Source organism: Chenopodium album, chromosome 12 (assembly GCF_948465745.1).
Source record: "Chenopodium album chromosome 12, dcCheAlbu1.1, whole genome shotgun sequence".
NCBI lineage: Eukaryota > Viridiplantae > Streptophyta > Magnoliopsida > Caryophyllales > Amaranthaceae > Chenopodium > Chenopodium album.
In genome coordinates, this window is record NC_137845.1 from 6,007,141 (window position 1) to 6,021,113 (window position 13,973).

General features: G+C 34.1%; 1 protein-coding gene across 1 annotated transcript; it reads right to left on the reverse strand.

The window, feature by feature from the left end:
• Positions 1-277: 277 nt before the first annotated feature.
• LOC145570154 (linoleate 13S-lipoxygenase 3-1, chloroplastic-like) lies at positions 278-7,154 on the reverse strand. Its single transcript, XM_081629165.1, has 8 exons — positions 6,728-7,154; positions 5,498-5,778; positions 3,290-3,527; positions 2,763-3,089; positions 2,480-2,673; positions 2,090-2,391; positions 1,405-1,668; positions 278-1,304 (listed from the first exon to the last, which is right to left on the reverse strand). Exons 1-8 carry the CDS (start codon positions 7,110-7,112, stop codon positions 548-550), a joined length of 2,748 nt encoding a protein of 915 aa, XP_081485291.1. The 5' UTR covers positions 7,113-7,154; the 3' UTR covers positions 278-547.
• Between the last annotated feature and the right edge of the window lie 6,819 nt (positions 7,155-13,973).

A 13,973-nucleotide genomic window follows, 5' to 3' on the forward strand; every position in this document is an offset into this window, starting at 1 on the left:
ATACACATGACGATGGGTTAACATTTCGCTGGATTTAACATTTCTACAACATATGCTAAACGAGTAGCAAAGGTACAAATACAACTTATTTAGCATATACATACATTAGATGGAGAACAGGCAAGATATCACGTAGTTGGTAAAGGATTCATTTCGTAACCTTGCCACGAAATTGTATTATTCAATTGTCAAGGATACATACCCCTTCCTCTCCCCCTCCTCCGATCCCCTCCTCCCGGCTTCCACCTTATCAGTGTCTTACTTGGAAAAATTGGACTAAAAAATTGCAAGGGTTGAGTTTTAATGAGGGTTCTACTTGCCTGAACCAAAAGAAAAAAACAACCAAAAGATGATAGTTGAATTCTAGTTATTTAGTTTTATACAAATCATACTTATCTACTCCATAAACCTCCTCTAAGCCCACTAGCATATTACAAATACTCCGTAGTTGGCTTACTCTCTAAATACACTTAGAACTACATCCCAACTACTTATTTGGGTTGAAGTCCGAGTACGGAGTAATTTCTAACCCAAATTTATTTAGTCCTTAGATAGTTATGCTATTGGGCACCCCCCTACAAGTAACTCCTGGCTCCGAGCTAGGAGCCATAAGCTCATAAGGGATTACCCCAGCACCACACCTGTTCCTAAGGCTAGGATCCGCGTTCCTCCTATCAATCTCTTTCTCAATCCTTCGCATCTCTGAAGAGAACTCGAAGAACTTTTCAACAATCACAGGGTCCCCTGTCCATGTTGAGGGCTGTGCTCGCTCCCCAAGGTACTCCTCATCAGGGGAGTGGGTGGAAAGGGTGTCAATCACAGCGATAAACTTGCTTGTCTGTAGGACACTAGGGAGTGCAGAGAGGTAGAATCTCTGGGGATCTGATATAAAGCTTGCATACTCAGGATCATTCTCATCAGGGATCAAACGACGCATCAGGACAGGCCGGTTTGGGATGTACCCTCCATAAGGGTACTGCCCGAAGTTCAGAGCAGCATGCTGGGCTGAGCCTAACCATACCAACGTCGTGATGATTCTCACAAGGTCATCTGTATTGTTCAACTCTGGCCACCAGCTTGCATCACTCACATCAGCATGACCGACATTGACAGCCTCATAATACCAAGCCTGAAGCTCCCTATCATCAGCCACTAGGCTTGGATCCTTGTAGTAATGGCACACATAATCTCGAACCCAGTTTTCAATGGCGTCCCAAATCAGTAACCCATCAGCAGCATACGGATAGTCCTTGATCAAAAGCCTCAGTCCGTGTGGCTGTGTGCTGTCTGGTACTGCAATTCCTCTGAAAATTACCATTGTAATGGAAAAAAGATGTTAAGACACATAACAATGCTTCAGTTGAAGAATTAGGAGCTTTCATAACGTATAAGTATATATTTTACCTTCGGACAAGTTCAAAAGGGAGGCCTTCCAAATCAAAGCGCCAATTCTGATAGGCAGCTGCACTCATCTCCATGCTATAGCGCCCAGGGGAGAAAGAAGACTCGATAACACCATCCCCATTGATCAAGCTTTGCCGAGCTAGAGCATTAATATGCAATGTGTATCTCATATGCGGCTCTAAGAGCTTGTAAATAGGATGCATACAGCTCAATTGCCTGTGGGCTGATATGATGAATGGTTCCAGTGATGCATGTGTTCGCAGCCTAAAATTTCGTATCAAATCAACGTTAATCAATATATGATCTTGACATTTTGTCAACCAATTAACTTTTTCATCGAGAAAATTGGTTTAATGTTTTTCATCTACAAATATGTATATACTACAGGTGAAATATATTCTGACAAGTTTCAATAATGTTCAAATATTATGTTGGGGCTACCGTAGTTCAATTCACAGCTGATATACGAATTACATGCACTCGAGTACACATAAATCTAGGTGTACCAAGAGTATTTTGTACTCATTTTCTTATTTAGAATTCTTGAAATTCTCAACAATCAGCAAATGAGCAAAATTATACTGACTCTGGGCGTACCCTGGTGCATAGCACATAGAGATGTTGAAATAAGTTCTGACTAATTCCATTAAGTTAATTACAGTTTGGTTGTTTAAGAATTCCTTACCAGTGATGAACGAGTTGGTGTACGCCTGCATCATTGGAACAGACATGAGCCTTGGCAAGCTGCCAAATCCAGTTACTGGTGGCATCCTCGGGAGGACTCACCACCCTTTTTGACTTTGAATTAGGTCCAGATGGTGGCGAACTTAGTTCAATAGCAATTGGCTTAAGAGTTCCAAGTGAGGTCAAGAAGAACACAGTTCTAGTAGCATAAGCTTTCCGGCCATCCAGAGCATTCAGTCGCTCCAGAAATGGCAAGTACGTGTCATGGTAGTCCACAATAAACAATCTGTTTCCGTCCAAAGCCTGAGAAGACATGACCAAGTTTCACAGCATAAGCAACTGAACATGAGAATATTAGCTAGACATGGTTAAATCGTTACTTATATCATACCTCTTGCACTGACATTCCATCTAAGTAACCGACAATGTGCTCTTCTGTCAGGGCAGATTCTACAGGACCATAAGTTTCTGGGTCAAGCTTGCTAACTGGAGGAAAGGACTGCATCCTCTGGATACTAGCAGGGTTGACACCAGCTAAAAATTGTCGAGCAAATTCATCATCTCGCATCCAGGCCAATTTATCCTCTGAAAATCAACCAAGCATTACATTAGCAAAATTATACATACTATAACTAATACAAGTAGAGTGAAAGACAATGGTAGGTGTGACTTACTAGATACTATGCTTGGGGTGTCGAACTTAATTAAGCCCTGGCTTGTGGCCTGGATTTTATGAACAACTTGGGGCAATTTTTTAACAAGTTCATCATGCAGACCAAGGTTATTAAGGAGCAAGCCTTCACTGAAGAGGCTGTCAAGGTGCTTGAACCCAGTAAAATCGTGCTTTGAAGAGATGTTGGTCGTCAGAGATGGTAGCAAGTTGTGAAGAACTGCTTTAAGCCTGCAGAAAGAGAATGTTCCTGCCTTTGATTCCTCAAATTGTTCGTCCCTAGGAACATATATTGGTAATGGCTTCTCCACACGGCTCTCATATTTTATATCTAGGTAGCATTAGAGAAAAAAATCACATTTAGTGCCTTATCCATCATAAATCTAAACTTTACAAGCTATATTTCAGGTATCATTTAATTTCAGTCGTGTTATTTTTCATACTTCATTCTGATTAAATTAAAAAGTTTCAATGATTGAGGTTTTAAACTAAACTACTACTAAATGCATAAGGCTAGAGAACAATACTAACCAGTTTCCATAGGAGGTCTGCCAGTACGACACCGTCTAGGGTATGGAATCTTTTCGCCACCAAGTATTGGGCGGGCAAATTCACCTCCTTTATCCGGGTTCCCCAGGTCATTATATATATCATAGTCATAAATCCTGTCTGACATTTTTCTTTCTCCTTTGCCATTACCCCTTAATTCTTTCAACTCCTTCTCCCTTAGAGCTCTGAGTCCTGCTGGTGTCTCATGTGGTAAATAAGGCTGCAGCCACCAAAAATATAAAATCGACCATGTTAGTCTCGGGACTAATATTTCCATAAGAATTAAAAACATCCAATGTCATGACAAAATCAGGTGTCAATCGTCATTATTAATGCTAAATCAACATCTAATAATGTAAATTTTTCTACATTTACGTTAATTACAAGTTACCTTTAAGATCGCATATATCATATTCCTAAAAACAAATAAGATCGCATCATTCGATTATTGATGAAGTATATAAAAGTTAGAAAGTTTTGTCCCCTCGTCATGAGTGCTAAGTTGCTAACCCTATTGGTGTGATTTGTGGAACTTGACATTGCAAGAAAAAATAACAATTAAGTGGGGCTTGTGATGGATGAAATTTGGAAACAATATGTTTTGGTGGGAGATTTTCATTTAAAAAGTGGTCACAAAGGTAATTTAGTGGTAAAATGATATAATGGTGCCCACAAAAACATGAACCATCAAAGATGTTTTACAAGAAAAATAAAGAATTAAAACGTGACTGAAAATTATTCTTTACACTATATTACCATCAACAGCACCACAAAAGCTAGATCATGTTACATAAAGTAAAGATTTTAAAGTATCCCAAGCTTTTGAACCCTTTGTTGAATATTCCGATTTTGAGAATGATTCTTGTCCAAGTCTAATTCTAGTAGTTTCTGTACCTTTTTTTTAAATCAAAGTGTTCGCGTGTTTTTTTTTAAAAAAAGAAAGGTACCCTTTATTATACCACTAAACAACGCACATTTTGTCATGCATTCTAATGCTTAATTAGGATCCAAAAGATTGTATAAATCATTTAATCATTATCCAAGTAATTTACATTCATCAGGAAATCAGACTCCAAAAGGAAGTCCATCCCAATAATTACTCTAGTCATGAATGACAATAACAATTAGTAATTTTATACCTCATGGTTATATAATATTTTACCAACATAAGGTCTTTAAGTATCAATAAGTTTGTTGGTATTCTACTATGTTGGCACAATAATTATACTAATGTGAAGTTTTAAAATATCAACAGATACTTCTTCCATCTTTTAATAGTTGTAACATACACTTTTTCACGGTATTAAAGAAATGTGGGGTTCACATAATATAATACACTTTAAAATGAGGTGAGTGGATGCTAGGAGTGTAATTTAGTAGGCATGTGCTTTAAATAAGGAAAGATAGTACGGAGTACATATTTTTTCTAATATAACTTTTCATTTATAATGTGTTGCAAGTATTGTAATATTTCCATTTCAGGGAAGTATTGCAAGTATTAAAAACGGAGGAAGTAGTTGTTATCACAATTGATGACTACAGTATTTGATTCTTAAGTATTTCACCTAACTCATACTAGTGGATGACATTAATACGATCAAGCAAGCAAGTCACTCAAATATAGTTATCTAGGAAATTGAAGATAAACTAGTCAATACTTTCTATTTCATGAAAATCAGAATTCATGTTCAACTAATCAGTAGATATTGTAAGCTTCCCTAGTTTTGACATCTGATCTGAAGATGTAAGTATATATTATATGCATTCCAATTTCCAAGATTGACACATTCAAAAGAAACAAAATTTAATTTTGACAAGTAAGATAAAAAATCAATGGATGTATATTAAAATATCAAAGCCAATACCATTCACACGTATTATTGGTTTCATGTCACTTTACTGTTCTCAAGATGCTAAGAAGTAGAGTATTCAATAATTTAATACTAGGTCATGAAAATGATTCGATTTATAACTGTTAAACATATCAATGATAAATTAAACAACTTGTGAATTGACCTTGATCGTGTAATCTCATTTATTGTTACACTCATCATTTCATGTTTACATGATCACTTAGCCATCTTTGTACTCCACAATAATCGGAGTCTATTTTAAATATCAATGCAATAACTGATTAATAATTAAGAACGGAACGAGCACACTAATATACGCCGATAACTAATCAATTACCTTATTATGAAAAAAGATCCTCTTGGTTTGAATATCTTTGAAAGATTGAACCCAAGAATTGCAGGGGAAATGAACAGGGCCACTTGCAAAACCTTCAATAGTAATACTCTCTAAGAAAAACTCTTGTTGATGATTGTTGGTAATTAAAATTGCTCCTGGTAAACCAAAATTGGAGTCCACCACAAATTCAGCCAAATAATTTACTCTTTCAGTCTTCAATTTTGATTTCTTTGACCAATCTTTCAACACTGCCTCCCCACTTTTCTTTGGTCCTCTTGCTCCTAATATGCCAAAATTAATATAAAACATAAGTTAATATTCAATAATATCATAAATTACGTAAGAGTATATTATTAGGTTCCTTAATCAATTTGCAATTTTGCATGCTTATCTTGTACTCCGTATATATATAATTTATTTGCATGATATACCTACAATTATATAAAAAGATTATTAATAATAATGTTTTTGGAGTTAGAAGTTTAATAAAGTAAACAGCTTTTATGTACAAATACCTGTCATTAATGTTACCTAATGAGGCATAAAATGATTAATATCATATGCACGTTCAATAATGTCATGCTACATTAAAATAACTAAGCATTTTACCGTGATTCAGCCTAAATAGGAAAGTGGCATGACTTTTTTTTACCTTCTCTATATGTACTCAAATGAACATACATACTCCGTACACTAAATCAAGTTTAAACAAGTATTATAATCTTTAAGCATACTTTTACTGTCTAATAAAGCGTCACAAACGACAATAACGTAAACGAAATCCTATATAAGAATATTTCAATTGACAAACCATTTTTATGTATACATAATTTTTTACTAATTTGAGACAATAATATAGACGAGATTTTAATATATTCAATGGTTAACACAATATGATCAAAAAAGTGAAATTTTAAATGCCAACTATAATTGTCTCACAAAATAAGTCAAAATAGAACGACATTGAAACGAAGAGGAAGGATGTAGTCTAAAGTGCAAAGTCAATAATATACACCCGGATGTACCAGGTTGTTCTCATTTTGATGATTGTGTTTCATTTAATCGTCAAATGAAGAATAAAAATTAATCTTTAAATTAGTTGGGTATACGGTGCACCCAGTTGTATATAACAAATTCCACAATAATATAGACGGGATTTGTTACATTCAATAATTGAAATGATGATCATAAAGTAAAATTAAAAAGAAAGAAGGAATCAGAGAAACATACTTGGATCAATATCAGTGCTAACAATCTGAAGAACAACATTTCTACCAATCTTATCAGAAAAATTATCAAAATGTTTAACAAGAGCTTCCTTCAAATCTTCCTTAATCTTGTTTCGAACAGTAATAACAGCTCTAACCTTGATCTTAGCATCACCAGAATCATCACGATTATTGAAACCCAGATCAGACGGCTTAGATTTTTTGATCAAGTAATAATCTTCACTAATTGCAGCAACTGGTGTTACAGATAATCTTCTTCCCCTGAAATTTTTTCCAGAAACAGAGCATCTTTTATTATTGTTGAGTTTTTGGGTTAATTTTGTGGAAGAAATAAATGGGGATTTTTCAATAATTGATGAACATAATATTTCTTTTGTTCCTGCCATTTTTTGAAAGATTTGGATTTTTTTTTTTTTTTTTTTTGGGGGGGGGGGGGGGGGGGGTGGGAGGATTTTTGATGAGGTGATCTTAGGAAAGAATGGGGGATGATGAAGTGGAGATGGTGGGAGTGTTTATATTTGAGAGAGAAAGAAAGAAAAAAGGGGTGAAATTAATTCATAGTCAATGAGGAGAAAGGTCTAGTCAACACGTTTGGTTTTGCAAGGGTAGTGTATAAAAATTATGTTTTGAATGAAAAATTGAAATAAGTTGGTACATTTGATGTGATGTCATTGGGGACAATTAACGGTTGGGGGTTAACACTAAATTATTAGCATGAGTATAGTAAAGTAATCCGTATTAAATTTTCTTAAATCAATTACTCCTAATTCCTCCATTTCTTTTTAATTGCATCATTTATAAAAAATGATAGTTTTAGATTAATTGCATCATTTTTTTTATCACAAAATTTTATATGTATGTGGTTAGCCACACCGTGTGAATAAAATTATTTATTCTGGAATTACTCGGATAATTAAGGGTTATTTATTTATGGGTTAGTTAGGGGTTACTCTCACACAAAAAACGCATTAATCAACTGAGAACCCCTGAATAGATCGAAAATGCTCTAACCAGCAGAGTAACTTTAGAATAAATAACCCTTGACCAAAATGAGTAGCCCCTGAATAAGTAATCTCTATCACACGATGTGGCCAGGCACAAAAAAAAAAAAACATCCTTCCTTTTTAGTTTACAATCTCTCTCTATCTCTCTTATCACATGGGTCATTTTTTGTTTTTTTTTTTATTCTCTCTATCTCTCTCATCTCTAAAAATTACCTAATAATCCGAAATTTGTAAAATGATGCAGCTCAAAAAAACGAAAGAAATATTAAGGATATAATGGGAGAGTGTACATGTAAAAATGCCACATTTTATTACCATGATAACACACAAAAAGAAATGACAAGCAAAGGTAAGTAAAAGAAAATAAAAAATAAAACACTGTTAGCATGACATTTTTGTAACATAATTACTCTATTCGAATTTTATTACTATATTTGTGTTGTTACTCCGGTCACAAAGTTCTTAAAGAAATAGTATAAAAACATTAATCTAAGTGGGATAAGTTGAAAAATAAAAAAAAATCTGAATAAAAACAAAAGTGGGGAGGAGAAAGAATTAAAAAATATCTATAACTTTATACTAAAGGCGAAACCAGGAATGACACATGTCATCTCCTGGTTAAAAATTTTCCCTCCAAAAGTTTTTTTTATTTAATTTATTTTAATTTTTATTTCTTTGGCCAAAGCTTCTTAGAGAAGTTTTTAATACAAACTATACAAAAATATTTCACTTCCGATTTAATAAGTATATTCCATTTGTACACATTCAAGCAAAGATATTATTCTTTTTATACAATATTATGCAATAATAGTTTTCTATCTTTAACTTTGTAATGTAATTCATAGTTATTTTTATTAGTCGTGCATATATTATTCACTCTGTTTTTTTGTAAGAACTTTCATCGTATTTTGCAATTAGGTAGAATAATATTTTATTTATTAAATAATAGTGTTAAACTAATGCTAAGTATTAAGTATTAAACATTACCGTGCATGGCACGGGATTTAACCTAGTATATATATATATCTATACTTCTATATTTATTTTACTCGTAGTATTTAAAAACACAAACCACAAATCTATACTAAGCCACATGTCACCATAATTTATACTCATATGCCACATGTCACCTCTCTTAATATTTTCTTAAAAAAAATAATAATGTTTAAGTCTTTATGCATTCTAAGACATGCAAATTTAAGTAAGAAAATGAAGTGTTTTATTTCCAATATAATAAATTAAAGTTAAACTAATTAGTGCACATTACATAAACAATAAAATAGTATTTACATCTCCTAAACTTAAAATATAATTTAAACCAATATGTCATTTCATACCCCGCAATATCTATGTATATATACCTAATTAAATTCCAAAATAACAGTGATGCATATAACACAAATATACGACACATTTCAAGAAAAATAACAAAATTAACAACTTATGCATCGAACAGACCAAAAGGCTAGTTGAAATATGATTTGATGGAACCACTAGTAGAGAGGAAATTAGTAAAATATAGTCAAAAAAAAAATTAGAAAGGAAATGAAGCAATAATTTAAATACGAAGACAAAAGTAATTAAAGTAGATCAACTAATTAAATATGGTCGCAAAAGTAAAATAGAGCAATTAATTAAATACGAAGAGAGAACCTGACTCAACTCGTAGTTATTGAACTTTAAGAAACAATTAGGACCTTTATCTATACTCTATACTTATATATTAAAAAGCGTTCATAATAAAACAGAATATGTTCTACGTGTCACCTTTTTCAAGTTCGACGTGTCAGCAATATGCGCCACTTGTCATTATAAACATGACATGTCATTTTCACATGTATTAGGTTTGCATCTAAAAAATGCCTATAACAAGACTTGAACTCAAGACCAACAAGTTTTAAGTTAAGAGTTTTACCATCTTAGCCTTTTATTAATTGTGTTTTTTTATCCAACAAAATTATTGTTAACTTGGATAAGTTAATTTGTGTCTTACTATACTATTTATTTCCATTATGTAATGATTGAGTTTGACAACTAAAAAATGTTTATAGCAAGACTTAAATTCAAAACTAAAAAGTCTTACTATCTAAACAGTCGAATTTGATTAGCAAATTAAACAAGTACAAACTAGCAATCCGGGGCATCGTCCGAGCCACACACTAGTTAATTCATTATATCATTTCATATTGACATATTGTAAAACATTCGATTTTGATCTAGGTTATATACACTCAGTCACTCAAGTGTATATAAAGGTAGGTACATCCAAAAGTAGTTTTTTTGTTTATTCCATCTATTTTTTATTTAAAATGAACAAAAAGGGTAATGCTATATGCAGCCCTTTTTTAGTATACTTCATTTTTTAGTGTTAAGTTGGGAATTTATCAACAATTCCCGAGTAAATCGATGTAATAAATATTTATGTATTGTCAATTTTTTCCATTGTTAGCTTCTTATATGCATCCCTTCAAACTGCATATATCTTTTTCCTTGGCCAAATATATAATAGAAGAATAAAAAAAGAAAGTCAAACACTGCACAATAACATTCTTACAAGACGTGGAAAATCTAAGTCCCATCAAATTGGCTGCGAAAATGATCGTCACTATATTTGATCAGCTCTTTTTTTTGGGGGGCTTAAACTTCTGCGAAATCACTAATAAATAAAGTGATACAAACTTTGAATTCTCATATTGATACAATGGAGTAGGTAGTCAAATAATTTGTACTATTATAGTTGAATTGATACTTAAGAAAATACGAAGTACAAATAATCTTATTCTCTTTAATTACATAAACATAACGTTTTTCAAATTTAATTTGCGTTTATGTCCCCCACGGAACTTCTTCCTACGAGACGGTGCTTGGAATTGAAAGTGTCACGCTCGTATGTAAAAAAGCCACCTCCATCATTTGACAAGCCTTCTTTCTCATAGTGTACCTAAACATGGGCACGGGCCGTGCCCGTGCCGCCGCGGGCCGTGCCTGGCCGTGCCGGGGTGGCGGCCGTGCCGTGCCGTGCCGTGCCGGCTCCGCGGCGGGCCGTGCCGTGCCGTGCCTGAAATTGGCACACCCCAGCCCACGGCACGGCACGGCCCACGTGCCTAGCGGGCCGTGCCGTGCCGGGCCGCGGGCCAAACCGTGCCGACCTTAATTTATTTTTTATTTTTTTTTTTTAAAAAAAAAAAATAAATGTTAAAAAAAAACGAATTAAAAACAAAAATGCATATAATAAAAAAAAAAATACTAGTGCGATAATCCGAAAACACAAAAAATTGAAGAATAACTTATTTTATTATATGACGGTAGCCGGTACGACCGTACGAATGTACGATAATTCAATAATACAAAATTACAAAATAAGTAATGATAATTAAAAATCGTACAACAGTGTATGAATATTGAATAACTTCATTTATTATACGGAATACGAAGTTCGATAATACAAAAAGAATACAATAGTGTATAATGTAAATATGTAATCATGTAATTATTATTGGTCGTCTTCGTCTTCGCCTTCGTCTTCATCTTCGTCTTCGTCTCCTAGAGGTTCAAGTTCATCCGCCAATTGAGTGGATTGAGAACTAAAAGAAGTCGACGTTCCTTCATCGTCGTCGTTTTGTGCATAAGTACGATCTTGAGAACGAGTTTCGGCATCCAACCAATCCTTGAAGCAAACACACATTTCAAGTGTTTCGGGTTTTAGTCTTGTTCTTCTATCGTCTAGAACTCTTCCCGACGCACTAAAAGCTCTTTCGGAAGCAACGGAGGAGACTTGGATAGCAAAAATATCACGAGCCATTGCCGACAAAATTGGATGTTTCACGGTTTGTGATTTCCACCAATCGAGGATGTCGAGGCCAAACTTCTCTTCATCGTCCATGCCTTTCATGAAGTCGTAACTTAAGTACATTTGCAACTCCGAAACATCGCTTTGAGTTCTCCTAGATGATGATGATTCTGTACCTGAATACTTAGACATCAAGTTAGCAGCTTGTGCAAATAAACCTTTGGCCCGTTTACTTACATTTTTGGATGTTTGAGAAGGGGCAAATCGAGACACGGTTCCATATTTACTTTCATAAACATTATATAAATTAAAAAACTCATCCGTCACCTTATTCTTAAAAGTTTCAACATCATCTTCAAAATTCATGTTACTATAATAAATATCAATTAATAAAAAGGTGCCATCATATTTTTGTCTAGGATCTAAAATGGAAGCAAAAATATAAATCTTAGGAATATCGGTGTAATATTTACGCCATTTATCCTCCATGGATGGAAGATATCCACGATAAACATGTTCTGATCGGTGTTCCGCAAAAAGTTGTGCAAGTAAACATGCATTGCTAAGAAAAGAATGAGCACAAGGATTATATACAGAAGAAAAACAATGTGTCATACCATATAGTAATTGTAAAAACTGCATATATTTTTCACAATTAGCCCAATCATCTTCAAGTAAAGCATTTTGTGGATATTTCATATTATAAAAAAGTGTTAAATGAACCTTGTACTCGATTGCCCGACTCAACATTTCATAGGTGGAGTTCCACCTAGTTGGACAATCCGGTGCTATTTTTATGGTTTTAATCCGTTGTTGCCTGCAAAAACCTTTCCATTCTTGATATCTCATGTTAGAGCTATTAATAGTGCAAATAGCACTCCGTATTTTGTGATAAAATGGACCAATTGCTTGTGTTCCATCCTTCACACACAAGTTAAGAACATGACAAATGCATCTAACATGAAGTGCTTCTCCATCTAATACTAAATCGGTTAATTGGGGTTTAACCAAATTCGCACTATATGTCATAGAAGTTGCGTTATCGAAAGTCATAGACATGATTTTATCCCTAAGACTATATGCATCAATAGCTTCCATTAAATGATGTGAAATGTTAAGACCGGTATGAGGGTATTCAAGCATTTTGAAATGAATGATGCGTTTTTGTAACATCCACTCATTATCTAACCAATGACAAGTAACACATAAATAGTGAAGTCCGTACCCACCATCCCATGCATCGGCGGTTAAAGAAACTCTACAAGGAAGATTAGCTAATTCATTTACTAATTTCAATTTGTACTCTAGATAAGTCTTCATGGCAGCAGATCGAACGGTTTTTCGGGACATTTTTTTGTGTTTTGGTTGTAGTGCTCGGTTAATATAGTTGTTGAAGGCATCATTTTCGGCGAAAAGAAAAGGTTGTTCTGCATGTACAAGCATTCTCCCAAGTTCATCCCTATCTCTCTCGTAATTGTAAATGAAACCTTGTGGATGGAATTGAGAAATTTTAGGTTGGGTTGGATCACTAGATGGTCCACCACATTTTTTTGTATGCCTAGTAAGGTGTCCCGTCCCTCCCTTGGTATCGGCCGAGAAAATTTTACCACAAGTCCGACACTTGCATTTTTTTCCATCTTTACTTAATTGATAATGTACCCAACATCCACTCTTTCTTTTGGTTTGAGCAAAATCCTCTTCGGTACACCACTCTAATATGTTAGGATTATGGGTGGATGGTTCACTCGACCCGCAAGCTTGTGTTTGGCTACCTTGGGAAGGAGGAGGAGGAGGAAAAGGAAATTCATATTGTTGAAATTGGGTTTGTTGAAATTGGGTCCAAGGAGCCATATCATCCATTTGTTCTTGCCCTCCCGTGTTTTGGGGATGAAAGAAAGGGGTGGAAGTGTTTGGAAAGGGCATGTTAGGAGAGGGAAAGGGCATGTTAGGGGGGGGCATAGACATTGAAGTGTTTGGGTTTGGTGATTCCCTACGTGTTGACTTGGCTTTTCTAGAGGAGGAGGAAACGTTCGGGTTTGATGCCATGATTAATTAATAATAATAACACAACTAACAATAACAAAGTAACAATTAACAACAATGAGATCAATGAGAATTAATTAGTAAGTAGTTTTTATATAAATTAAATTTTCAAAAATAATTATAATAATAGTAGATTACTTGGATCAATGAGATCCCAGGTAGGAGAGGTTAGGAGCGACGTTGTCCAGAGCCCAAATCCCGCCTTAGACAGATTTCAACAATCCAAATAACCCACAATTAAAATAGAAAGTAGTTTTTATATAATTAAGTAGTTCCAATAATAATAATAATAATAATAATAATAATAATAATAATAATAATAATAATAATAATAATAATAATAATAATAATAATAATAATAGTAATAATGATAATAAATTAATAATAGTAACAATAACAATAACAATAAC